This window comes from Dermacentor silvarum, chromosome 1, assembly GCF_013339745.2.
Source record: "Dermacentor silvarum isolate Dsil-2018 chromosome 1, BIME_Dsil_1.4, whole genome shotgun sequence".
Lineage (NCBI taxonomy): Eukaryota > Metazoa > Arthropoda > Arachnida > Ixodida > Ixodidae > Dermacentor > Dermacentor silvarum.
In genome coordinates this window covers 141,567,702-141,595,670 of record NC_051154.1, presented here as the reverse complement: position 1 = coordinate 141,595,670, position 27,969 = coordinate 141,567,702, and the positions used below count along the sequence as shown (strand labels likewise).

Below are 27,969 nucleotides of genomic sequence, written 5' to 3'. Positions count from 1 at the left end.
TTGACTATGGGTATGACTTGTTGTGATGTGACACCACGTAATTACTGGTCTCTTCATTAAAGATCATAATTCCTGATTTCTTTGTGCTAAACCTAAGGCCTAGATTTGTTTCTGCGTTGCCACAGATATTCGCAAGTGCGTGTAAATCTCTTGGATTCTCCGCTAGTAGCACTATGTCGTCTGCATACATCAGTCCAGGGACCTTCTGTTGCACCATTTGTCCATTACGCATGTAGGATAAATCAAACCCTAATTCGCTGTTTTCCAGTCGTCTTTCTATGCCCTTAACATAAAGCGTGAACAACAATGGAGAACAGAGGACATCCTTGCTTCAGTCCTTGGTGAATTCCCACCACTTCATTACTTTTTCGACCTTCCCATTGCATTAAAACAATGCGGTGACACACCGCATTGCCATCCAGTACCGAAAAGCGTCACATATGCAGCCAGGTTCCTGTCTAGCGTTTCCCCCTGGACACGCTGCACCATCTAGCAGCGCCACCGCGAAGTCCGCGCGAGGCCTCCGAAATGCGTGAGAATTGTTCCCTCGCTGTCGAGCGCAATTGTTCCGCCGCGCTTACGTGGCGCAGCGCTAAAGCGTAGGGCTGCTGTGCTTGTATGAGTCGGGTTCGATACCACCCAGCACATGATAAATTTTAAGGATATTTTTTTCGTTGAAAATCAAACGTGAAAAAAGTGAGACACGGTTGTTTCCCATGTATACATGCATACATACATACATACATACATACATACATACATACATACATACATAATGAAAAGTGGATGAAGTTACCCAATAATGTTAATCGCAATAATAATTTTTGCTTCCGACTGTAAAGCTCGCAATTCAAACTCTGCTAGTGTCCACTACACAAAAGCGATTTAGGACAGTATGACCGTATGAATGATTAGGTGACCTAATCATTCCGATGGTTGTATTTTGTATGGGAGCTGTTTACTTCCAAAACTACTGGGGACAGATTCACAAAGCTTTTATTTCGTATGTTCGCTTTGCCATTGGCTGGCCGCCTTCGCTAATGATATGTCTGGCATCCGGATTGGTTAAATTTCTTTCTTACGAAACATTCTAGCGTAAGAAGTTTTTGTGAATTCGGGCCCGGGTTTCTGCTCCGCTCACTCGCTTGCTTGCTCCTTGAATAATCCCTCTTGCCCATTATAGGGGATGGGCCAAGAAGACGGAGCGGAAGAAATAACACTCGAACCTCTTCTCTCGTTTATTAAGGGCGAATAGTATTCTTCGGCTCTTTCGGCTTTTTTTCATGTTTGGTCGGTGGTCGCACTCCGCAAGGAAAACGTTCATTTTATCGCTCTCTCACTCGCTCTCATACAATTACTAAACAATGTACAATTACTGAACACCAGTCAGTGATGCGATCCCATGGAAGCAATAGCCGAAGCCAAAGAACACCGGCGCAGCTATCTCCTCACTACATCCAACCCCACGGACATTCCTCCCCTTCTCTCCCAGGCTGCTCCTCGTCGGCAGCAGGTTATGCTCCGGCAGGTACAGACTGGAACCTTCCTTACTTCCTTCCTCATGCAGCGTTTTCGCAGAAAGGAAAACCTTCGTGGCCTGGAACGTTCGAATGCGCGTACCTGCAGCCTTGGCAACACCAGGGCGGACCTCGAACACTTAATCTGCGACGGCCCGCTATATTCTGGCCCTTGCTTCGCTCCCAACGGAATGGCGGCTGAGTTCCCTTCAGACCTGGGCACTACCTAGGCACAGCAGAGCTACGACCGCCAACGAGCTATGGTGGTCACTGTACGAATTATTGGATGATCCTGAGGCTCCAGCCACTGGGACCAGGCTTCTTCATCTCGGGGGTGCCAGCGAAAGCATTAGACCCCATGATGTAGATAATTAAGTCTCCCCTATCACCACTGTCTCCCTTTGCTTTTCAACTCAGCCACTTCCAAAACCAATTCACCGCAGCCCTTTAAAGGCAAAAATGTTATTAAAGACGTGTAAACAACAACTCTCATCCGCTCGTTCATTCGTTCGTTCTGGCCATTCGCTTACATTGACAGCACTTACCCCATCAGCCACTTATGCCTGGCCACATCTCCGTGGACCATTTGGGGATACGTGCCCATATTTCTCAACTCAAGCACCCGCAGCTACAATCAAACAGCCCTCGCCTAAACCAGACCAGACGACGCTACCTGCAAACAATGAGCCTTCATCCCACGAGACCACCGGACTATAATTCTAGGCTCAATGGAACCAGCCATCGAGCGATACTGATGTACATCACCGAAACCGGCCTGCATATGTATATTTAATCGTTTATGCCATTGGGGAAACTTTCGAGAGAAATAAAGAGGAAAAGTATCCAACTCTTCGTGAGACAAAGTTGCGTCCAGAAAGACGAACACTTGGATAAGAACGATTGCTGAGAACACAGTCGTCGGTCATCGAAATTGAAACGATGGGTAAAGTCTGTCCGCTATACACGCATCATTGTACTTTTCAGAGCAATTGCTAGTGCTCCGCAGATATGAAAATGTACGACATCATTCTCGTTGCGTGCCCAATTTGATTCTACAAGATTCTTCCGCCATAAAATCGACGGCAGTATTTAAGAAATTTCGGATATAGCAGGCGCAATGATGCGCCGAGTGATAAGGCGATAACAGTGATAATCCGGAGAAGAACGGTCACCGGCAAAAACGCAAAAAAAAAAAATGTACGCGTACCAATAGACACCGCAAAAACTGAATAATAGTTTTCTGTACCATTCAAAAGCGAGTCAGACGACTTGAACGAGGCTTAAATTTGTGGGCGGCGTAAAGTACGCCTGTACAGGCGCAGTTAATTCATCTTAACTGTCCCGAAGCCCGCTGCGTGGGAATACGTTCAGCGCCAAGCGCTAACTCGCCTTCAGTTGACGACACCTCTTTGCTTCTATAGGGGCGCCCGAACGGCCTTGGAGAGGGAAGGGTCCATCGTGGAGCCTTTTATTAATCGCGTCATTGCACTTGACGGGAGGCTATGAAAACAAGTTGTAAACACCGTTCGAGGAGACGACCGCATTACGTCAGTTATGCATCGTGGACGGCTAGCGGCGAGACAGAAACTTGTTTGGCGGCAGCCGTAGTCGCTGCTTTGTTGCAGCGAAGGCGCATGGTCACATTGACTGAAGGAAACCCCTCGCGTCTTAATCGCGTTTGGCTGCATAGTCCTGAGTCAGCGGGTGCCACCGGCGTCTCTGTCAGGGTCTTCGCTACTGCTCACGTGCTTCGCGTCCAGGAAACCAGAAAAGCGGCGTACGGGTGAAGACGGCTGCAGTGACGGGATACCTTTTTCTGTGTCTTCGAAGTGCGGTTGAGCTCGCAGTTGTGAGCTGGAGCCTGATCGGCCTGGGCCACAGACTGTGCACCGCAAATCTTAGGACTGTGGGGAAATATTTCGAGTCGCTCAGAAACATGAGGTTTGGTAAAAAAGGTAGGTGATTCACTCATATCGTTCGAAATTCCCGGTTAATTGTTCATTGTGGTTTATGGCATTGCTGACGTGTTTACTTTCATTTTTCTATGGGGTCTTGATTGTAATCTCTGCGCATTTTAAGCTGGAAGTGTTGCCGAATCTGTAAACACTCTATAGCGAATGTCTTAGTCATATCGAGTGTGTATCAGGAAGATTTTATCCTTAATGCCTCAGTTCTTTTTTTTAACTTAGAGATATATAAAGTGATTTGTTTTCAAGAACCATGATGATGATGATGTTCCAAACATGATGAGTTAAGATCTACAGTCGGTAGATCTTAACTTTACGTCAAAATGAAACAACCTTCGCCGAATTTCGTACTGTGGGTGCCGAGTAACACAATCTGCGTTCCGATGTGTTTAGATAGGAGCTCCTGATGTAAAACTTCCTCTTAAGCTGATTGTTCTGTTTGGTGACACGTGGATTGTTTTTCTTTTTTTTTTCTTTTTTGTGGAATGTGTACGTATATACGTTATTTGAAAAGAAAAATATGCTCAGTTGTGAGTTCCGCGCTTGCCCTGTTTGTTTTTCCATCTCTACCTTGTTGCTTCACGCTGTTCCTTTTTATTAAGCAAGTATACTAGCTGAACGTTGCGTCCATCCTTTTGTTTTAAATATGCAACTGATCACCTGACATCAGTCCGTCCATATTTCAACTATTAGTTTTAGGATCACATTCTATCTTCAAAAATGATGCCAGCCACTGTGTAAGGCGTATACATTTACTTGTAATCATCGGGCTGGTGCAAGCTTCCAGATATTCATTACCAAAACATGCAGAGTCTATATGCCGGCGCTCCACGCGACGCTGTGGTCCCAACCTCTGCTCCAGCGTCTCGGTAATTCTTCGGGGAAAGCAAATTTACTTCGCGGCAAAGTTGAAGCATGTCTGAGGATTACTACTGAACTTACGTATTATGAACACTGACTGGCTGGCTGCCTTCCAATCCACAATTACAAGATATGTACCTGAGTAATTAATGAAAACATGAACACATTTTGAATATTATTTCATATTATCATGCATGTATCTTCTTCCGTTGTCGCTAGAGAGGAGCCTCATTGCGAGAAAAATCCCCACTATTTGCCTCACTGCATCACCACAACTAATTTTCGTAATGTTTGCTGAAACGTTCGAACTGCTGAGTGCCATTTCTCAACAGCAACATTGGCGCTCTCCGCAGAGCTCGTGCTTGCTGAATCTCGTGTGCATCGCGACAGCGGTGTTGTGGCATCACCTTCGACGCTGCCAAGACATCCGAATGCCTCCAGATCCCGAGTACGACTACATCGTCGGTATGGTTGATCATGCAGCGATCTCGCCGAATCTAAATTCAGTTACAACTACGAGTACTAAGGTTAGTCATACCCACTTCCGTATTTCGGAATTTTCGACCTCTTGATTCAGTGCACCCGCCCCACCACAGAGACGCAGATCACCGCGTGGCCAGTCGGTAAACTAGGCGACGTGGTGAAAAAGTTGCACGGTGGTGCCGGTGATCAAAGCAGCTAACTTGCGTTCAATTTATCGAGAAATAGGATCGGTGGCAGTCGACACTGCTCAGCTATTGGTTGCAGGTGTGACTTTTACCGCAGAGAGGTGTACATCTACACATCTGAGCTAAAATTTGTGACTATGCTTGGAGAACGTCTAAGACAAATTGATATGTATTTATTATATAAGTGTATATGTATATAAATATAAACCTAAATGTATATATTGTATTATTGTATATGTATTTATATGTATAACTGATATGTAAACACGTTGTCTGAAGGCCAGCATGTTTCAGGAATAATATAATAAAACTACTGCTTGAAAAATACTGAAACAAGCCGTCTGAAAAAGAACGTGTTCCAAAAATACCTAGCAAGAGATGAAAGGGAAGTTTCTAAGGTATATAAAACCTCGAGTAAGTTCTCGCCCATGAAGACCATCCAATGAAGCTGATATGATACTGTGAGAACTCTGTGCAGCCTTATTTTTATTCATGTACATCAGCACATTCTCCGAATTGTCATCATCGTCAATCTATGCATTTCCTTTTGCTCCCTCTCCCTTTATCTCAACGCCGAGTAACTGGCTGGAACGCGCTGGTTTAAGCCAACTTCATTGCTTTTTGGTTGTAATGAATCTCTCTCTTTTTCTCTCCAGGGGTGTGTGATAAACAAAATGTCAAATCGAATACCTTCGTTTTGAGTCGATGTATCAAGGTATTTAATTCGATAATTAAATATTGTATTTGTTAGGATATGGCCAGATATACGAGGTTACTAGGATTGCTAGATCTTGCCATCCTTCAAAAGCGTCAATTCATACACAGCGCATACCTGACCAGCTGCTTCAAAAGAGCCCATTTTAAGCGAACCAGGAGTGGCGGTGGCTTTTCATGTTTTTTTGCTAATTTACAAGTTGCCTGGGTGAATGCGCTTGTATTGCATGTGTTGAAGGCAATAGATAATTTTTTGCCACATTTCCTCTTTATATTGTTTTTACTAGGGCTTACTGTATACAAAAATATTCGGTATTCAACTCGAAATTCGAAGTTAATGATTTTTTTAATTGTCGTATTCAATTCTCATCGAAAATACCTCCACTCAAGAACACCAAGTAAATTTCAATCTATGAGGCCGTAAGTGCCTGATTGATCACCAAATCTTCCCTTTTCAATCTGTTTTTCTCATCTATGTCGCAGTTTTTCCGAAAAGCGTGCTTTTATGCGCAAGAAATATTCTAGGCCGGTTTAATCAAACGATTTCTTTCGCATTCGAATGCGCCGGGCGCATTCCGATGAAGCTCGTTTACAGTGGTTTGGGTGCATGTTAAGGAATCGCACATTGTCAAAATTAACCCTAGCTGCCCCTCTACGACGTCCTTCAGAACCCACAGTGCCCATTTAATGACGTTAGACCGCACTGTGTCAAGGTTTAATTAAATTGTGGAGTTTAATGTCCCTACAAATGTACAGTGGGTTATGAGGGACGCCGTAGTGGGACAGTTCGGATTATTTTTGACAATGTCGGATTCCCTAACATGTACCCAAAGCATTTTGCTTTGGGCACATGTTAGTACACGAGGTACACGAGGTTGGGTACATGTTAATACACGAGTGTTTTTGCATTCCGCCCCCATCTGAACGGGGCCGCCACGCCAGGGATCGATACCGCGGCCTCGTGCTCAGGGGCCGAATTCACAAAGCTTTTCGTTATTGAGGGCTCTCCATCATCGGCTATTAATATGTGCGGCTTCACATTTGGCTGGGTTATGCTCTTACGAACAGTTTTAGCGTAAGAACGTTTTTGTGAATGCGGACCCAGGGGTCGAATTCACAAAGCTGTTGGTTCGTAAGTGTTCTCCGCCATTAGCCGGCCGCCTCAGATAATAACATGTCTTGCATCCGGATTGGCTGGCATCTGCTTTTATGCTTAATTTATGCGTAAGCATTTTTTCTGGATATATATAGGGGCCCATAAGCGCAACGCCATAGCCACTGCGTCACCGCTAACCAACGTGTTAAACGCCAAATCTAGATGAGAGAGACCCTACCGGATTGAGACATTGGATACGGAACGTCCCCGTTTGCCCGTCAGGAAATGCCTTGCGTGAAAGGAATAACTCGACTTTTTAAAGCAAACACTCGCACATTATTCACATTCACGAAGCGATCCTTACGTTAGTTATGTTCGTAAGGAAAAAATCAGGGAATGTATTATTAGCGAAGGATGCCGACAATCAAAAAAGCGCTTTCGAACGACCGGCTTTGTGAAAGCTGCCCCTGCTCCTTTTCTTAACCACACCTGACCTACAAATGCACCCGTGAGGCTTTGTTATCGGCACTCTATATGCAAAAGTGACAGTTTGCAGATGGCATGAAATGATTACGTCCCTGAAGTCACCGCCTTTTCATGAAGATGTTTATAAAGCTTTTCTGACTGGCTATAATTATCTCCAAACTGTATGCACAAAACCACTGTTCTGTAATAAATTTGCTGATTGACCGGCGTTCGGGCGCCCACCGCTCATGATAGCGATCAGCGGGATAACAAGAAGTTCGCCGCGGCGATGTCCCATCGCAGATGTTTTTGACGTTCGCTAAGTTTAGTGAATACGGGCTCTGGCCCGATACTGTTCCTCCAAGTTAGGTTGCATACGCTGCAAAAGATGTCTGTATAGCTTCCTGTTATTAACTATTATACATGACAATCATCGTAAACGCGCATTAAACTCTGGGCCTGTATTCGCTAAGACGTTTAGCACGCTTTAACGTACGGCCTTGTAGCCAATATATTTGCGTTACGAAAGTGGCCTGCGAATGTCACACAGCGATTACGAAAGAAAACTCTGTCAGTTAGTGTTGAAGCGAGAGGCAGCACGAAGGTCAATTTGCTCGTTGCTTCTGCCGCTCTTCCTCACGCCAGCGGTTTGACAGCGAGTGTCCACGCTCACCGAGTGAGATATGTTTTCGTTCGCCTGCGCGGGCGTGACACCATGCTTGTTACTTAAGTTAGTAGGTGAATGTTTACGAGTTCATACAGCCGGTAAAACTACTATCCTTACTTCGTATAACTGTATACTAATTTGCTATCGCAATCGATATTTCACCTTTCGGGCGAAACTGCGACATTTTAGTTTTGTTTTCGTTGAGTAATTTGGATTGTTCGTTCCTTTTGACCTGTATGCACACCTCCGAAGTTGGAGCCGGGACAGCCGGTTCCGTGCTGGCTCGGAGGCTTCTGGACGGCGCTGTGGGGCCGGATGGTAGTCCGGCGCAAGTTCTGCTTGTAGAAGCTGGCCGCGGCGAAGCTCCTTGGTACGCCTCTGTACCGCTGCTGTCTCTGGCGCTACAGGCGACCTCCATTGACTGGAACTTCGTGACGGCGCCTCAGAAAGACGCTCTACAGTGCTACTACAACCAGGTAGCACCTATCAACCAACGACAGGAGAGTTAACGGGCTAATGCTATAAAATGATGTCGCTACTTTTTTATATCAACGCATCTCTGCAAACATCTCTATGTTTTTTTTTCTTTTTTCATTAAAGCTCGAATATTAATTCGTTGCTGCCATTTAAGAGGAAGCTCTATCTTGGAGCCAACGCTGATGTCCCTTTTTGAGTATATGAGAAACGTAGAGAGGCTTCCATTTGATAACCGTTGAACAGATTTGAAGTCAGTTTTCTGCAGTGAACTGAGAATACTAAATTTATCGACAGCTGGATAGATAATTGTGGCTTAGGGCCTCAGAGTTACTGCATGAATTGACCAATAATCGGTAAATAAAAAAAAATAATGAAGCACAAAGTTTACAGCTGCGCAAATGTGCACCAAATACAGATCTCACGATTTTGCAAATTATTTGTTAGATAGTCGAAAGCGAAAAAACATGACTCAATAACACACAGTTTAGGTGAAGTTATAATGTTGTTTACGCTGAGTTCTGCAAAGACCCTACTCACAATTTTTTTCGTACTTCAGAGCGTAGTATAATATATGAATTTTGTTTGCTTTAGAAGTCCCAATAAGTGCAGTTGACAATATTGTAGTATCGTTCATTATTGCTGAGTTACAAGGCTCTAAAGTCACTTATCGAAATTTTCCAACTTTCTGCAACATCTTCAAAACAGTGATGGCTTAAATAAAAGAAGTCTTCTGCCAACAGTTGGTATATTTAACATTTCCTATTATATGCAACAAGCATCATTGAATTAAGTTCAGCGGACGCTGAACAAAACGATTTTCAGTTCGATTATATTAAGATATAGTTCACATGGTAACGCGTCCTCTAAAGTCATATTCTTGCGGAACCAACTGTTGTATTTGTACTGTGAGGCCCACTTTCGCAATAAATACAATGCCCTAAACAGTACCCGCTTTAATCTCAGAAACAACCGCACACGCCATAAAACTGCTTAGTTGAGTCATTTAACCAAGCGAATAGTCTAGTCACTATAGCTAAACAGCGATCACAGTTATCCACCCAGCAAGCACTTTTTTATTACTCTGTACAACAATGACCCAAATGACACAGCTTTGGTTTATTATTATTATTATTATTATTATTATTATTATTATTATTATTATTATTATTATTATTATTATTATTATTATTATTATTATTATTATTATTATTATTATTATTATTATTATTATTTCTTTGAAAAACGAACAATGGTGAGCCTGGTCAGAGCGTCACTGCAAAAAATGAGCTCGCATGTAAGCGAGACGTCTCCTCGTTTGAAGAGCAAGCTCTTCATGCTTTTTTTTTTTAACTGAACGCCTCCGCGGACGTATTTAGGATTGTCTAGGCGCATTGACTGACACGGACACAACTTACCTGGTCACGTGAGGCGGCTACTCATCCCTTGGCCCCAAGTTCGGGGTTGATCCCAAACACTCAGCGGCGGAGCTGCTCTCGTTGGTTCAAACGGCTATCGAGGTAGGCACCTGAAGCTGAGGAAGCCCAGTGCGGTCCCGAAGGTGTCGACGTAATCGCCCGCTGTTAACAACTTCCTTCAAAAATCCCGTTAAAGCGGGCTGCCTCTTTTCTTAAGGAACATTCCTTGCGCTTGAATAATTCTCGCAAGGAAGGGGGGGTTTGCTATTCTTAGCGCTTGTGTGTGTCCATTTATTGTCCCCGTCTCACAATGCACTTAAACAATGCAAACTACGTCTTACGAACAAGGCCGAAAGTCAACGCTCTTCAGCGGACGAACTGAATTGAACGCAGAGTTTGCGGTGGCCCCGTGGAAAAGCATTAGGCGGCAGCTCCAACCTCTACTGCATGATCCACTCCAGACCCACCACTGAGGATTGGGAAGAGTGGAATCGGCGCTGCCAGACGTGCGGATTCCCGGCTGAACGCGTGGCCGCTCTCTACCGCAAGCTGGAGTTCCCAGTCGGTGACGGGCACGGTATGGGATAGTCGCATGCCGCGCGACAGCGCTCAGTTTATTGCCATACTCCTAGGAGATTTACTATATATAGTTCATACTGAAGAATACTTACTTTTATTATTTTCTAAAGGCAAGGGGGCACCACTAGAGCTTAAAATACCAAACGTCTACCAAATAAAAGCTCCATGGCACCGATTGCAGCTGTAGATGCTTCCTCGCTAAGATTTTTCAATGACTTATTCTTGTGGCTCCTTGCTACGATTGGTTGCTATACGCTTTTGTTGCTATATGACTAGGGTTCTGCGTTTTCGGCGAAATTCGAAGCGCTCCGAAAAACGCTCGCCGGTAAAATTTTTTTCGATTTAGGATTTATCCGAAAATCTGCGATTTTGAGGACCCGTCGCCCTAATGTACTTGAATTTTGTTGCTCGGACTTGCCAGTGCATTTCCCCGCGAACCCCGAAATGCATGACATCGTTAGAAAAAAAAACATGGGGCTGAGTTCACAAAGCTTTTCGTTTGTAAGTGCTATTTACCATCGGCTTACCACCTTCACAAATAGTCGATTATCCCTATATTGCCACGCAGTCATGATATTATTTTTTCCGGTGTCTGTTTCAACGGATTGTCGTTGTTATCAAGTTGACGATCATCACAAGCTGCGCCTAAAATATTTGAAATTTCTTTAATGTTGTTGCAAATTTCTAAGGTGAAGGCACCCGCCGCGATGGCTCAGTCAGCTAAGGCGTTGCGCTGCTGAGCACGAGATCGCGGGATCGAATCCCGGCCGCCGCGGCCGCATTTCTATAGAGGCCAAATGCGAAAACGCCCGTGTGCTTGCGTTGTAGTGCACGTTAAAGAACCCCAGGTGGTCAAAATTAATCCGGAGCTCTCCACTACAGCGTGCCTCATAATCAGAACTGGTTTTGGCACGTAAGCGAGAGAGCAAGGAGAGGAAAGGCAGGGAGGTCAACCAGAAGAGCGTCCGGTTTGCTACCCTGCACTAGGGGTACGGGAAAGGGGAATAGGGAGAGAATGAGCACTGAGTACACGTGGGCCGATATACAGGGACACTATAGGCGGTCTCTTAAACCGGTGCACTTCAAATACTGTACTAAAGCACGCATCGCTTTTTGTGTCAGTGACGGGTGTAGCCACGGTCCGAGTATCTTTGACTCAGAGAACGGTCTCGAGTCCAGCCGGTTTAAAGTTGTCCTGAGAGAGAGGCGTTGTACGTCATAGCGAGGACAGGTGCACAATAGGTGCTCGATGGTTTAATCGCACATACATGAGTCGCACATCGGGCTCTCGGCCATTTCCAAACGGTATGAGTAAGTGTTCGTGAACGCCACTCCCAGCCACAAGCGGCACAGCAAGGTTGTTTCGCCGCGGGAAAGGCTAGATGGCAGTCGTAGCCGTAGCAAAGGGTCCAACTTATACAATCGGCAATTGAAGGCACTTGAACTCCATAAAGCTTGTGACTTTTTGCGTGCAAGTAGACGAAGTTCCCTGGCAGTGTTCGCCCTCGCCAAAGGCATTGTACGCGTCTGGGTGTCTTCGTGGGCAGATCGGGCAGCCCTGTCAGCAATGTCGTTGCCGGTGATGCCACAGTGAGCAGGAATTCACTGGAAGACTATGCTGTGCCCTGTTTCCAGAGCATGGTGATGTACTTCCCTGATGTCGGATATCATCTGCTCGTAAGTTCTGTGATGTAAGGCTGACTTGATACTGTGAAGGGCTGCCGTAGAGTCACAGAATATGACCCATTTATGTGCTGGCTTTTCGGTGACGTAGGTCACATCTGCATGGAGGGCTGCAAGTTCTGCCGACGTAGATGTAGTCATATGTGATAATTTGAATTTAACTGCAACTTGCTTGGCTGGAACGACGAATGCGGCAGTTGAGCTGGTAGGTGAGGTCGAACCATCAGTATATATAGATATGTAGTCATGATATGTCTGGTGCATCAATAGGAGCGTCAGTTGCTTCAGAGCCAGCGATGGATGATTGGCCTGCTTGGTGATTCCAGGAATAGTAAATTTTTTGGCACGTAAAACCCCAACAAGAAGAAGTAAGGTGAAGGAGGCCTGTCTGATCAGATTGAACGCGCGTAGCTAATAGTGTTGTACATTGCCGAACGAACAAGAGTGCCAGCAATTACTATGTCACGTGTGAATACGTGTCACGTGCAAATAGCGCACGCAGTTGAACCGCGAGATCAGATGCGATGACCGAGGACTGTGTTCGATGCTATCCTTGTGATTTGAGCGCTGTTTGTCTTTCTGGGCACAATTTCGCCCAATAAAGAGTTAGAGCCCCCATATTCGCACGCACGCCCTCCCCCCCCCCCCCCCCCCCCCCACACACACACGCACAAAATTTAAAAAATAAAAGTTCTTATGCTAGAACTGTTCCTATAAGAGCAGATGTGAGCCAGTCGTGATGTTGGGCATACTATTAGTGAAGGCGGCCGGTCAATGGCAAACAGCACATACGATGAAACATCTTTGGGCAAATTTACAATAATTGCACGCACTTTACGAATTTGCCTTACTTTATTTCCGTTGCTGTAATGTCCTCTTCCTCGCTTGTCTTTAGTCAGTACCAGACAAGAGAGTTTTTAGTCATCTGTAACACATTCCTGAGCAACATGCGGGTATTTGGCCATAGCGGACAGGACGCCCGACGCGAGAATTCCGGTGACGGACAACGCCTGCAGCACCTCGGAGATTTGCTCGGCGCTAAGGCAAGCGGCTGGACACATAGGGCTCGGCCTCGAGAAGAAAGAAAATCAGATGCAACAAAGTAAGGCGCTGACGATTACTTCGCCAGTTTTCTTTCTTTTTTTTTCTGAAATGCGTGCAAGGAGGTCTTTAAGCTCATTTTTTAAATATTTAAACTTTTTCAATATTTTGTAAACTTAAAAAGCTTTCAACGTCCTTTTTTATTTTAAGAATACTTTTAAAGAATCTCGATGAATGTACATGGCACCGAGACCACAGGAAAATCTGCGATTTCAAGGCACTTTTTTTTCAACAATTGAAAACCATCGATGTAATTGCTAGACGTTCTTACTACGAAAACATGCAGGGATGTCGAACAACCGCAGAGGAATGGAGGAGGTTTAGTTTAGCGCATCACGCCCATTAGTGAACACGGCTGAGGTAGACAAGCAAGCTTGAAGCAGAATGCCTTGCAGGCCTATCGCTCTGGGCCCAAACCCCAGAATTTCATCTAATGGCACACTGCTGTTGCTTGGGAATCCCGCTTATTTTCTGGGCTCAATTTCACATCTTTATGACTTTATGACATTTTTTATGTCATTATCACATTATTTTCCTGAAAGGAATGTACAAAGAAATGAGTAAAGATTCGTCAGAATTAACAATAAAATAATATTAATATTTGTTTTGAGAAAGCATTCAAGGTTTCGTTTGCATTGTGAACAGTAGTTTCAAACCAGCTACATTTATTTGTACCTTGCTTTTTCAGGCAATTTGTACAAGGGCAGAAAGTGGACCACATATGATCTATACATTAAGCCTGTTCTAAGTAACTCAAGGTTGAGGATTATGACTGGGGCGCATGTAAGCAAGGTAAGAACTACCAGTGACAATGGTGAGAAAGCGAGTCGCAGAAAACTCCATGGTGCTTTTACTTGTTGGCCGTGGTTTTCCATAGTCGTAAAAAACAAAAGCCTGAGTGCAAATGCGGAAAGCTTTTCATTTTTAAACGATCTTGGTCAGTGGCCGGCTGCCATCGCGAATCAAATGTCCGTCATAACGATTGGCTGTCATCTGCCCGCGTGAGAAATTCTTGCGTAAGAGCATTCTTTTGGGAATACGGGCCTACGTGTACAGGGTTCCTAACGAAATGGGTCTTCATTCTTGTCATTCCATACAGCCGATATACATTATGTCAAGCATCGGTAATGCTACGAGCGTAATCGATTACGAACACGATACATAGGGCCGGTGAGACGGAGTTAGCGCGTCCTATGTAATACATTACGACCACCGACAGTTCGCGCCAGGCTCGCCTCCCAGAGCCTAGGCCTGAATTACGAACAAGGACCGAATGAGTAACACTTTTCGTTGGCAAAGCACCTTCATTAATAGCACGTACAGCAATAGGTTCGGCTTGCATTTGCTCTTAAAAACAATTATAGCGCAAGAGTTTTCTATGTATACGGGCCAAAAAGCTTGGTGAATTCGGCCTCTTTAAAGTGTGACATCGACATCGTTTAAAATGCTAAAATATGAGCGGGTGGCATCAGGATGCCGTGCTGTGTGATGACGTTTTCGATCGAAGTGACCTTTCGTTGATACCTTTCAGTGCGAGAGGGAGAAAGAAAAAAGGATTGATGCGGTGTAATGTCTCAAAGAAACGCACTGCCTGTGACAGACGCCGTAGTGGGGTGCTGCAGATCAACTTTTACTACCTGAGCTCTTTAACGAGCACCCAAGGTACAGTGCGTGAGCGTTTCTACATTTCGGCCCATTGTAATTCGGAGGCCGAAGCCGTGAATTTAGGCCCTGACAGCGCGCGCTCAGCAGCAGGACACCTTCGTCGCTGAGACGCGACGAGTCACTGAGATTACTTTAAAAGAGAAGCTTGGGAGTGTAAGTGTACCACACACATCTACTCAGCGATCTTACAAAGCATATGATGTTCACCACAGGAGCAATTCAAGTTCACCGAAGACAACGACCTCTCGATATCGCATCTCTTACATTGAAGGCTGCGCATTATGGCAGTGGTTCGGGGCTTCCTACTTTTGTTTCACTTGAACTAGGCGAAAATTGTAAAAATAACGCGTCCACGGAGCTTTTCTTCCTTATATCGTGATCGCACTTATGTTCTTACATCTCTCAAAACATCCGGGCCCATATTCTTATGCTCGAACGGTTCGTAACTGCAGACGGCAGCCAATCGCCTTGTACGTTGGGAATATACCAGAGAAGGAAGCTGCCCAAACGTAAACAGCTCTTACACTTGCCGCGGTAGCCCCATGGCTATATGGAGTTGCGCTGCTTAGCTCGAAGTCGCCGGTTCAATTTCAGCCGCGGGGGCCGCATTCCGTTTGACGCGAAATGCAAAAACACTCGTGTACTTACATTTAGGAGCACGTTAATGAACCCCAGGGGATGGACATTAATCCGGAGGCCCCCACTACGGCGCTCCTCATAATCAGGTCGTGTTTTTGGCATGTAAGATCCCCAGAATTTCTTTTAGGAAACAGCATGCACTTACGAACGAAAAGCTTTGCGAATTTTCCCTCGGATTCCTCATTTTGTCATCGTGTTCGGATTCGTTTCCTGGCCGCAATATTGGCGACCCTTACGTTCTATTCTTGAATTAAACACTCGTAAACTTCGCGACTGCTTTAAGAAAGTGCGCCGCTCAAAATCTACGAATCCACTCAGCCGAGGGCGCGCGCGCCGTGTCGCCCAAGGGTCACGACTCATGCAAGAAGCGCCGCCTTTCGCACTGTGTGTGAACTGCGGCAGCCTGATGCTAGAAGTTGGCAGAGGCAATCAATACTGGGAGCCACTTGTTCGATCGTTGTCTCAGGCACGCTCCTCGTGGTCTGTTCTATAGTATACACCCGCGAGCAAAGGTTTTGACACCACAGCAGCAGCAGAAAAAAAAGTCTTACGGTAAAATTGTACGTAAGAGAAATTCCAGCCAATCCTGATATTTGACAATTAGCGAAGGTGGCCGTGCAGTGCTAAAATGCACTTACGAACGAAAATATTCGTGAATTCGGCATCTCGGGGCAAATTCACAAAGATTTTTATTCGTAAGCATTTTTTGGCTATGGCCTGCTGGCTTCGCTAATATAATCTGCAACAAAAGATTCGCTGGCACTTCTTTTACAAGCCACATTTTAGCGTAAGTACGTTTTGCAAATACGGGGCCAGCTCCACAACGTGAAATTGCTTGTATACGTTGCATCGGTGGAACATGCGCATGCCGGCTGTACCACTTGATTTTAGCCGGCATGCTGCGGCTGCGAAGACAAAACACCATGGCACCATTGGCCTCCGAACATTTTATTGCGACTGCACAAGTTATTTGAGTACGGCGAAGCGTGATAGAGGGAAAAAAAGTAAGGCGAGACAGACAGGACAAGCGCTGCTGACTGTGGACGTTTATTGGAAAATTTCGCCACAACAAGACAATCCGCGCATGCGCCCAAGGCACTCTGAAACCTGCAACACAAAGACCAGGCGCAAAAAACAAGGCGATACAGCAAAAACTGCATACGACGTGGGGCACAATCTCTGCATGAAACGTAATAATTGGGAAGTATATGTGTACGCTGTCAACTGCGCAGAACTGGCACAGGAGGCATATAAAAAAAAAGAAAAAAAACGAAAAAGAAAAGAAAAAAAAAACGAAACAGAAGTGAATGAACCAGCCTAGTTGTGTCTACCCATGAATCGCGTCAAATGCAAGCCACACTTACGCACATATCAGATCCAGAATTTTCTATTAACACCGCTTCCAAGAGCTCATGTTCTAATGACGTTTTTCCACAGCCTACAACTTCCGCATTCTTCAACCGCGGATAGCAACCGCAAATTTTGCAGTGCAAAGCAAGATTAAAGCCTTCTCCTGATTTCAAACACCGAAAGTGCTGTCGCAGCCTGTCTTTCAGGCACTGGCCAGTCTGTCCCAAGTAAACACGACCGTAGCTTAAAGGAATTCTGTACACGACACAAGTAGCGCATCGGACATGCTGATACTCGTGTTTCGCCGTACAGTATTTCCTCACTTGACATCTCGTGACCCGTTTGCACAGTTGTACCAATCTGCATGGTACAGAAAACACAAGATGCACCCCATGCTTCCTTGCAACTTTACATGGTGCAGAAAACACAAGACCACCCCATGCTTCTTTGCGACATTCTTAAAGTTGTGCGAAAACTGATTCAGAAATGGCACAACCTCGAAAAAACGCCTCTTCTGCGGGGTACCTACAACGTCTACCGCAGGCTTTTTCCGCAGCTGATTAAGCAGCGTTTCTGCTACAGCTCGAAGCAGCGGACGCGGGAAACCTGCCTGCTGCAACCTTGCTACTTGGTGACCGAAGATTTTCGTTATCCTGTGTGAACAGGACTTCAAAAGAGTCAACCTGAAACATCATTTAGTGGTTCCCCATTTAATCAGGTTCAAATTTGAGGAATCGAAGGGTGGAATGGCTTTCTTGGATCGTGGCACGTAAGCCCGAAGATGTGGTCACTTTCATTAAAACGTGTACGAAATAATTTAGTCATTTTAAATTTAGACGCACCGACACGCTAAACATCTGTGGCTCTGTCGGTCGTCGAAGTTTAAGGCAAGTATTTCTCCTCGCTCAAGTTCACGTTGGAGCTCCAGCAGGCCCATTCCATTCAGTTTTTAGACCTTCGCATACATTTAAACACTTTTAAACAAAGAAGCTCGATTCATGGCTAGCCAGAGCTAAGTTGGCTCGTTCACTTCTGTTCTGTATTTTATGCCTCCTGCTCCAGTTGTGCGCAATTGACAGCTTACACAATCTTCCCAATTATCACTTTTCATGAAGAGATTGCGCACGCATTGTATGCAATTTTTGCCTTATCGCCCTGTTTTTTGCTCCTGCTCTTTTTGTTGCCGGTTTCAGAGTGTCTTGGGCGCATGCGCGCATTCTCCTGCTGCAGCGAAATTTTCCAATAAACGTTCACAGTTGTTAGTAGCGCCTGTCCCGTCTTTCTCGCCTTACTTTCTCCTGTTTTTGCGCTTGACCGTACTCAAATATGCATAACCAACTGGCCCAAAATTATACTCTTCTAATGGACAAAAAAGAGTGAGATGAATGTTGTTCACTGCAAATAGCCGCCTGCATCAAAACTTCCTGCGGCTTTCATTGTGTTGCTTAAATCGAGCAAAATTCCGGAGCTTAGAATTTACTGCTAGTTTGATTAATTACTGGAGCCCTAGGGCAAATTTTCATTGAACTGCGAACATTTTAGAAAGCTTTTCTCATTTGTGTAGGGTGACGAGCATATGGCACGCATGTCCACTCGTCGGCTGCAAGTCGAACCCCGAACCCCATGCTAGCGACGGCTCTCCAGTGTTGCCAGTATGAGGGCAGCAAATACGCACCGAAACTGGCGTGACTAATGCTCTAATAATAACAATTGGTTTGTTTTGCTTCACAGAGCAACATAAAATATTTTCGGAGACCTAGCAGTAGGCCTATGTTCTAATAATTCTAATTAATAAAGTGCAGATATTGCCGACACGTCGACACTGCTACAGTAATAGTAAATACATTCTAAAAGAAATATTACATGAGAAAACTGGATATAGGAGCGCACACAGGAGCCGAATTAACGAAGCTCTTTGTTAGTAACGACCGTCATTGGGCAACCGTTTTCGCTAATAATAAGTGGCCGAACTCGAGAAGCATTTCCTTTGTAAGAACTGTTAGTCGTTGGCCGGCTACCATCGTTAATGATATGTCCAATTTTAACCAGCTCATGTTACGAACAGTTCTAGAGCAATAACTTTCGGAATACGGGCCACGTTTGCTGTCATGACTCGCCAGCGCCTGTCCTTACTAGCCACTTTAGGGAACGAACTGCTCTGCGAAAACGAGCCAGAGATTCGCATTCACAAAAATTATCTTACGCTTGAGCGTTTCTTCAGTAGCCGGTATTTTTACACCCAGCAGTCCCGATATATCGATTCCAGTGATGAGACAATATTGGCCTTGATGGTCCCTCGCAGGTGGCACTTAGTTAAGAAATGGTTTAAGAGATGGCACTTAAGAGAAGAAACAAAGAAAAGCAAAACGGAAAGAAGCATGGTAGTTATTTTGTCTGTCTGCATACTCCTGAATCACGCTACCGTATGTTAAAGAAAAAGGATTGGAGGTGGAGGTGTGGAAGGACAGTTCTTTTTTAAACTTCAGGCGAAACTTTGTATATATGCGCGCCTTTTCTCCGTCCCGTGTTTTTTTTTTTTTTTCTCGCGCCATTCATACGCGCCATTCATACGTGCCATTTCATACGCGCCATTTTCTCGCGCCATTTCTCGCGCCATGTATCATACGTTCGTTTATCACAAACACATCTGTCACAGTTTCCCGACAAGGCAAGGCCTCAACAAGGCGAAGGCGTGAATAGCGAGAAGTGTACAAAGATATATGTGTAAGTACCTCCATTCATGTGAAAAGCAGTAGCCGGCGCATATTCTTGATGCTGATGTTGAGTCCTTTTCACGGTGTCATATCTGTGAGACAACATCTTCTTGTACCATTTCAATAAAAAAAAAGGATGATCAGGGTGCGTACTCACAAAAAGCTCTTACGCTACAATTACCAGAGCCGCGGCCTGGGCATGCTGCAGTCGCCATTACTTGGTAGGTAGCGTGCGTATGTTGCGCTAGAATGGTTCGTAGGAGAAAATTATAGCCAATCCTGATGCTGGACGTTATATTAGTGAGGCGATTGGCCAATATCAAAAACCGCTTACGAACAAAAAGCTTTGTGAATTCGGCCCCATATGGAGCGACATGAGGTGACGCTGCATGCTTTTTTTGTTTTTGTTTTTTTAGAGACTGCTGCATTCTGCAATTGCTGCTGCATGCTCGACCTGTCAATTGTTTGGCCAAAATACACAAACCTTTGTTTGTAAGTGCTGTGTGTCATTGGCCGGGTGCCCTCGCTAATGATATGTTCAACATCATGATTGATCCGCTCCTAGGAACAATTATAGCGTTAAAAATGATTTGTCAATACGAGCATTCTTTCCCATACGGAGACGGTGAGCTACAGTTCGTCGACCCTGTGGCGCCGGTGTTGTCAATTTAGTGATCTTTTGCGACTTTCTCGATTATTTAACGGCAACTTTTGTATTTAGGGACCGGTGACGTTTTTAGCGATCTCTCAAAACAATTCGCGACATTTTATCGGCTTCGATGTTAGCAAAGCTGCTTCACAAATAGCGTTCTAGAACGTGCTTTATTATTGAAAAGCTAGATGTAAACGGCCGAAATTGGCTGTACGACGCATGGCTTCTAGACCATGATGAGACAACGACTGCCTTCATATCGGTGGTCGTGGCACTGCGCTTTACAGAACGGTGGCCTTCACCGGATACACATTGGGCTCACAAAACGCATATTTTTAAATCCTGCATGAAACCGATTCTAATAGGTCTTAACGCTGTGGGTTCTGCATTTTCAGAAAGTACGTTCGACTGGCGGACATTTGCAACCTGTTGCAATAAATTTTATGGTGGAATTTAGAATGCAGAAGGGGAATAATCAGGCATATCGATTGTAGAAAGGCGCGTAGATATTGGAGCGACTGGGCTCGTTCACGTGAGTCTGAACGCTCATGGCTTTTGTGCAAATCAATACAGCACGGATCTTTCGGTTCCATCAAGGGGCAGAAGCGTGGTACTTGATCTGCATAAAGTTCACGCAATTGCCATAGCCCAGTTGATATGTGACCAAACACGTGTCGCAGGATTTATCTTTCTTTTCAGGACCACTGAGAACTAGCAAATTTGCAGCGATAATGTGGGACCGAGGGCCTATTTGTGCTAGGAAAATCAGGTTATTACTCGTGTTCTTTGTAATACTGCTACATTTGTAACCTCAGAATCTGAAAATAAACACAGAATTTCAGCTGTCATCATCCGTGGTTATGTAAGTATATTAGTAAAGTAAAATCCCACTACACCCTGCTCGTAAATTACCTGCTTATTCTCACCCGCAGTCTACGTATAGACAAACTTGAAACGTTACGGCAAATAATTGACTCCACGTTAGGTTATATTCTAGTGTTCTAAGACGCCTACGTTACCTAAAATTTACTCAAATGCTTTAGCGACAATTTTAGTGACTTGCCGCAAAATTTAGCTGCAATTTAGCGACTTACTTGTCTTACCTTGGGCGACACACTACAAAAAATTATGGTAACACTTGTTGGCGCTGAAAGCAGAAAGCCTTGGTTCGCCACCAATTCCACATGGCGAAGAATAAGAGAGTCGAAGTTGTCTTGTAAAAAACTGCTATTTTGAAGAAGAAATGCTTACAGCAAGGTATATTACGTAAATTCAAAGTGGAAGCAGTCTGTATAACTATCACAGATTATAGGCTCCATTGATGGCTTGCACCTAACGTAGAGAACAGAGCTGCCATTCTTTTTTACGTTCTCCAACACCAATTTTTAACTGTTATGTAGCGTCACACAGAAAATCACACGAGCCTATCAGGGCCATTATCGGCAGGCTTCCTCTAATTCTAAAGTTCAGTTAACTGAAGTAAAATGTAAAAAAAAAAATCCACATTTCTGTCAGTGCCAGGAAAATGTGGTGCTGGCTCCGGGAACTTACACACAATTGCATAGACCCACCTGCACCTGCCGGTCCCTTCTGTAATCTAACGCTTCGAGCGTAGTGACAAACGGATTAACCGTGCTTGGTTTCGCCAACTCCACAAAAGTCCAGAGGAAGGCCAGGAAACCACACATACGAAAAAAAATCGCTTGAAGTGATTTGATCTATGAGGAACAGGACATTTCTTCCTGTTTCCTGTGCGAGTGTATCGTTCGAACAGGTCGACTGGTTCCTCCCCGTGTCATCTTTCCAGTGCAGCAGCCTTATTCTTGTGAATATCATGATGTTCGTTCGCTTCATTGCAGGTGCTCTTCGAAAATACTACGGCAGTCGGTGTCGAAGTCATTTCTTACGGCATAGTTTACCACGTGGCTGCTAAACGTGAAGTCATCATTTCATCAGGCGCGGTCGGATCACCTCATATTCTTTTGTTGTCCGGTATTGGATCAAGAGATATTTTGGACAAATTCCGGGTAAGTCATCTTTCCCATTACCTGAACACACACACGCGAACACGTAGGCACAATGCAGGTTCATATGTGATAAATATGATATAATTGGCACACAATTCCCACAGTGCCTTCCTGTTCTTCAGGAGCATGAGATAAAAATAATCTAGAGAAAGTTGAGCTGAGGAAAGGCAAGAAAAAGGCAAGAAACGGCCACACGTACTACGACAAAACTAACCAAACACTCCAGTTATCAGAGAGGTGGGAGTACTAAAAAAGCCTTACTACACGCCGCACCAAAACTGAAAAAACAAAAACAAGAAATGAAGCCCTCACGCTTTACCCTTTTTGCAACTAGCGCTTATTCTTTCTTGATCACTTATCGCTCCCATTGGCAGCTGAACTTTTATTTCGTGCTTATAGACACATTAAACACACTGTAAATGGTGTCTCAGCATGTGCGCGGGTGAACTGGAACGACACCGGCGCTATAAACCAGCCGCAGTTGCCGCCTAGTCTGGCGGTGCTCATCTAGCGTGGCCTAGCTCGTGGCGCTCAAGATGGGCTTAGGCCTGTTGCGGGAGTTTCGGCCCCTACCCGAAAAGCGCGTTCTAACGTCGGACTCGCGTTCCTCAATTATCAAGCTCCAAGCGGCTTGTTGCCCCTGCTCTGCATGCCATTCGCCATAGCTTCGCGGCACTCGGTGACGGCGTGGGGATGAGCCTTCGCTTTCAGCGGGTTGCCGCAGAGACAACGAGCTGTCACGGGACACGAGAAAGCCACTCGCCTCGCTGCCGCGGCACACGCAAAGCTTGTACCGGGCTCTTACGTGGGTAATAGCCAGCCACGGACGTGCGTGTGGCTATTCGGGCACCACTCGCTGTCCACCATACAGACTTCCGTGTCACCAGGTGTAACTAACCAAGGCCCAGGAGCAGTGAAGGCTCACGCGCCGGCAACGAGCTATACTGTTCAACCTTTGCATAGGTTGTTTGTGAACTGGCGCCCACCGGTAGCAGCCAGGGGCGTTATAACGTAAAATGATTCCAAACTCCTGACGTAAAATTTACGTAACCACCGACGCAAGCATCGGGCGGTGACCCGCAGTGTTGCCTGAACATCCCAATCGAACACTCTCCTCGTTTATAAGAGGTCACCTTTGTTTGCTTTCAAAACCAATAACATTGTCTACACTCAGCGGTTTTTCTTATCTAATTGGCTGACAAGAGGCGAGGAGCATGCTCTAGTGGAGAGGGTTTCGATGGGGCCGAGCCAGCACAGTGAAAATAGATAACCGTATGAAGAGGGTGGTGCCGGCTTCTCCGATTGGTCCGCTTCGCCTTACTTAGCTTGCGGTGGCTGGTCGAAAATCGCGGCGGCGTGCAACGGAAGGATAAGAATGCCGCTAAATCGGATCCTCAGCAAGGACGAGTTGGCAGAGCGATGTCGTATGCATGCCGGAAGGGCTCGATAACGTTTTACTGCCACGGAAAAAGGTTTAACATGCGCAAATAAATACATGCTCACCGGCAGGTGCGAGTAGCGAGAGCCTGAGCGATCGGCGGGCAGCCATCTTCTATTCCTTTCGGAACGGGGCAGTCTGTGGCTATTCAGAAAATTTTTCAGTTTTCTTGGGCATATTAATGCATTTTTTTCGCGTACACGTCCATTTGACGTGGTGAGTTGTCGTGGTTCTGTGAGGTCGCGTGACAGACAGGCGAAGTGGGCGTAGCCAGAAAACATTGGACCAATAGCAGAATGCTAATGGTGAAAAGGCGTCGAATCAGGAATGATTATTTTTCTTTAGTGTGGTTTTATCATGCATAATCAGTGTGTACACGTTATATCAGATGGCGAGCTATCGCGGTTTTCGTGACGTCGCGTGACAGACAGGCGAAGTTGGGAGTGGCCCGAAAATGTTTTGACCAATTGTGGAGGCTGATTGCAAAAATTGGAATCAAAACAGTTTGGAATCATTTTACGCTATAGCGCCCCAGGACTCGCGATAACCCGTCCCTGTCCCGACTGTGCCGCGCACGAGGCCATGGAACTGCTGTTCCGCTACTCGGCGCAAACTGCTAGCTCTATACATTCTGGTGACTGGGCCACGGCAGTGCTGCTTTTACTCGAAGGTACCGTGCGTTCTCGCGGAGGGCCCACGTCAAGCTGGTCACTTTCGCGGAAGATAGGCTTGGCGACAGGCTTGGCGGCGATACTGGGTGACTGAAGGTTCCAAAGCGGAGCAACACTATATCATAGCTTTGTGTGAAGTTTGTATGCCTGTTTCTATATGCTTTAACTTTTTTTTCCTCGAATGTCTTACGCGTAGCTATGTCAGCGTGTTGTTTATCTATGCCCTATTTTTTTCCTCTATAACCGCGCTTACTGTCTCTCCTGTGCATTCGTTCTACTACTCCTGCTATATTGTATATTTTTTAAAGCGACGGGACAATGTAGGTGGGAACTGAAAAGTGAGACAGTTACGATGCACAAGGTCTTTTCTTTTTCTTTCTTATTGAGTTTTTAATTCCAATACATTTCTGCTAATATGCTACTACTGAACTTCTCTGCAGATACCGGTTATTAATGAACTTCCAGGAGTAGGAAGCAACCTTCAAGAACACGTTACTGTACCCATATACGTCAATCTAAAAGCTCCCGTCAGCATCAATGAATATAAAATAAAGAGTTTATGGCAAATCTGGAAGTATATCTGGGGTGAAGGTAGGTAGCATGCCTTCCATAAGTTCGCGATTTGCGATGACTTCAGTGCTGGTTTCACTGTTTTGTCGATTACCGTATGTTGTGGGATCTGCGTGATTTTTACGCGGATAGCTGTTACGTGCTCACTTCCGTAGTCGTTTTAATGTCTGCTGGGATCACCGGTGCTCGTGGCAGGAATTCTAAAGTGATTCAATTAAGTAATAAGAAAAGCAGTGTCGAAAAAGAGTCCGCTGCGTCCCGCGAGAGTTCGAATGCTGGTCGAAGGTTTTACCTCTCCGCCACTACGACGACGCTGCAGCACAGGAAAAATATTGCACCTGGAGAGCGCGGTAAAGCCCCCACTTGCTATGATTGGCTGACGGTCTATGACTGGCAGACGCCACGCTCTGTAGCTTATTTATTAAATATCACTAAGGTAGACGAAATGAAGTGAAGCCAGCGGTAAAAAGCGGAAGGCAGGATAGGAAATAACAGGAGGAAGAAAAAGCCGTGACTCATTAATTCTCCACCGCCCACTAGCGTCACCTCCACAAACGAAAGCTATTCGGACTTGAGTCGACACTGATAATGATGACGATGTTGTTGTTGTGGATGATGATGATGATCCTTCTTTCAACACATGTCACCAAGATGGTGCCTATCAGTGGAGGGAGGTTCGCGATGGGCAGGGAATCGGGTGGTTTCAATGTTTTCTTCTTCTCGAAAGGAGATTGCTTGCGCGCATCTGCAAGTGTAATATGTTTTTCTGTTTTTTTTTCTCCGTGCCTCTTCTCTTCATATCATCATCATCTTTACTTGCTTCCTCTCTCTTTATTATCCTGCCGCTTCCTACCCCAACGCTGAGTAGCAGGCTAGAACACAGTTAACCGTGTTCTAGCTCTGTGTTCTAGTTCAGGTCAACCTCTCATCTTTTCTCTTATAATAAATATCTCTCTCCAACCGATACCGTCCTAAACAGTGCAAGACCTAATGCTCATAATATTGCGCCAGCTATCGCGTCACTGCTTTGCACTACGGACGAAAGCGCAACTACTTAAATGACATATCATGCATGTTGTGGCGAACTGCTTAACTGCTGTAAGGCTTCGTGAGGCTTCACTTTACCTCATGCCTTTCTTTCACATAGTATTCAGACACCAATTTACCGCTCTGAGTTTACCAGCGACAGTATTCTTGGAGACGTTTTCAATATAATTAAAAAATAAACAAATAAATAAATAAATACGTAAGTAAATAAATAATTAAATACCTTTCGCCACTAAGCTTAGGTAATTAGGAGCCACGCTTTTCCTGGCTCTGCAGGTGTCTGTGTTAACTCGGCTATATCGCCTTGAACGTCGTGAACAGTCCCTAGTGGCACACTTTAGCCTCTACTGCACTGCAATAATCCTACATTCTGTATGTCATGCATGTTTGTTAGGGTCTCTTGACGTGCCACGATAAAGATCTTTGAACACTCGAAAGGCCAACTTTTGATATACCATTGGCTGAACTCCTACGTGCACTTTACCCTGTATTCTTATAATTTGTTCAAATGCACCGGTGCCTGGAGTCAACCAATCCAATCATGTTCCATCCAATCCATCACAACTTGTATAGCAGAACACTATCCCACGAAAATTCTGAAAGCCATACATGACATTCTTTCGTATTCCTCCGGCGTCGTCTTTATGAAAGGGAACACGCGAGTTCGTGGCGTATAGCTTTGTCGACCAGATGTTGCGCAGCGCGGCGGCCACATGATGCAGTTCCTTCTACGGCCTGCGCCCCTTCTTGCACATTTGCCTGTTGATGTGTTGATGCTTTTCGCAAGCGGAGAAGACGGAAGTATCTGATTGGGTGATCATGATGCCACTCATACTCACGGTTTGCTAGTGTTGTTTCTGAAGCTGCGATATGCGTAGTGCATCCGTATCAAATTCAAATGACACAGTTTTTCTTCGCGTGCGTGCCACAAAAAAGGATTAGGATAAAGGAACTTTCGTGCAAGGAGCAGAAGGAACGGTGATGTCTCCTTTTGTTTTCGCATCTCGCCACGGCACCGCGCAACATGCTGCCGACGAGGATATTTGCTACGCGCTCGCGTCTTCCCTTTCATAACGATGACAATCATACGTAGCTATTTTGTCTCATGAAAAGCTGCTCCCTACGGTCAGTGCCTGTTTACGATGATAGTTGAGTACCATGGCGGTGTTTGTAGACATTTGCCTTCGCGTTCTTAGTGCGTTGAGTTTACCTGCAGGCATACGCAGAAAGAAGAGGTTACTAAGTAACTGTTGAAATTTTCGGTTAGGCTTCGGCGTTTGTCAGAATAATAAAAGAAAACGCTATTTTGGAAATGAGCGGCGCGAGGAGGATATATTTTTTTCTCGTTTACAGAGGCTTACCTTGCTAGAAGTTGTTGTTTATTAACTGCGACAATATGGGAAGTTTGTCTACGGAAGAGCTCAACTGTCTACTGAAGATCTAACACACATATATATTAAAAACCTAGACGAGGGAACAGTATAAATGGAAAAAATAAAAATAAATAGTCAAAGGCTTTCACAAACGCACAGAGGGAGACTCCCTAAATACACTCTATAACTATACAAAGGATTTGATATAGACTGTGAATATATACATGCATAAGGCAGAGTCAGCGTATGTCTTGTGACAAGCGCAATTAGTCTGCTCATGTTTAAATACAAGAGTTCAAAGCAGAGCGAACAAGAAGTCTGTGATGCGAAAAAGTTGACAAGGTAATAAAATGGAGGACAAAATAAAGAAAAGCACACCAAAACACACACACTGTCAAATGGTAAGACAAATGCATTATGGCGGTATTGCGAGGCATAATTTACGTCACTTAAATAGCCCTAGTCACAAGGTACTAATGAGATCACTATCCACAAGAAAATCGCGTGAAGCATTTACAGCTTCTCTTTATTTATAGGGACAAGACCAGGGACCGAGCAATTTTTTTACAAATAAGGGACGCCTTTGTAAGGCATCATCACGCTGCACCTTAGA

The 27,969-nt window shown here is 45.1% G+C and overlaps 1 protein-coding gene across 1 annotated transcript in view; it reads left to right on the top strand.

The window, feature by feature from the left end:
• The first annotated feature begins 4,155 nt into the window (after nucleotides 1-4,155).
• The window catches only part of LOC119436152 (alcohol dehydrogenase [acceptor]), a 76,744-nt gene continuing 52,930 nt past the window's right edge, over nucleotides 4,156-27,969 (top strand). Inside the window, exons 1-7 of the mRNA XM_037702913.2 lie at nucleotides 4,156-4,810; nucleotides 8,208-8,431; nucleotides 10,241-10,424; nucleotides 13,077-13,211; nucleotides 13,899-14,002; nucleotides 22,090-22,257; nucleotides 24,807-24,957. Coding sequence (XP_037558841.2) covers nucleotides 4,540-4,810; nucleotides 8,208-8,431; nucleotides 10,241-10,424; nucleotides 13,077-13,211; nucleotides 13,899-14,002; nucleotides 22,090-22,257; nucleotides 24,807-24,957 — 1,237 coding nt within the window. The 5' untranslated portion in view covers nucleotides 4,156-4,539. The remainder of the gene's footprint in view (nucleotides 4,811-8,207; nucleotides 8,432-10,240; nucleotides 10,425-13,076; nucleotides 13,212-13,898; nucleotides 14,003-22,089; nucleotides 22,258-24,806; nucleotides 24,958-27,969) is intronic.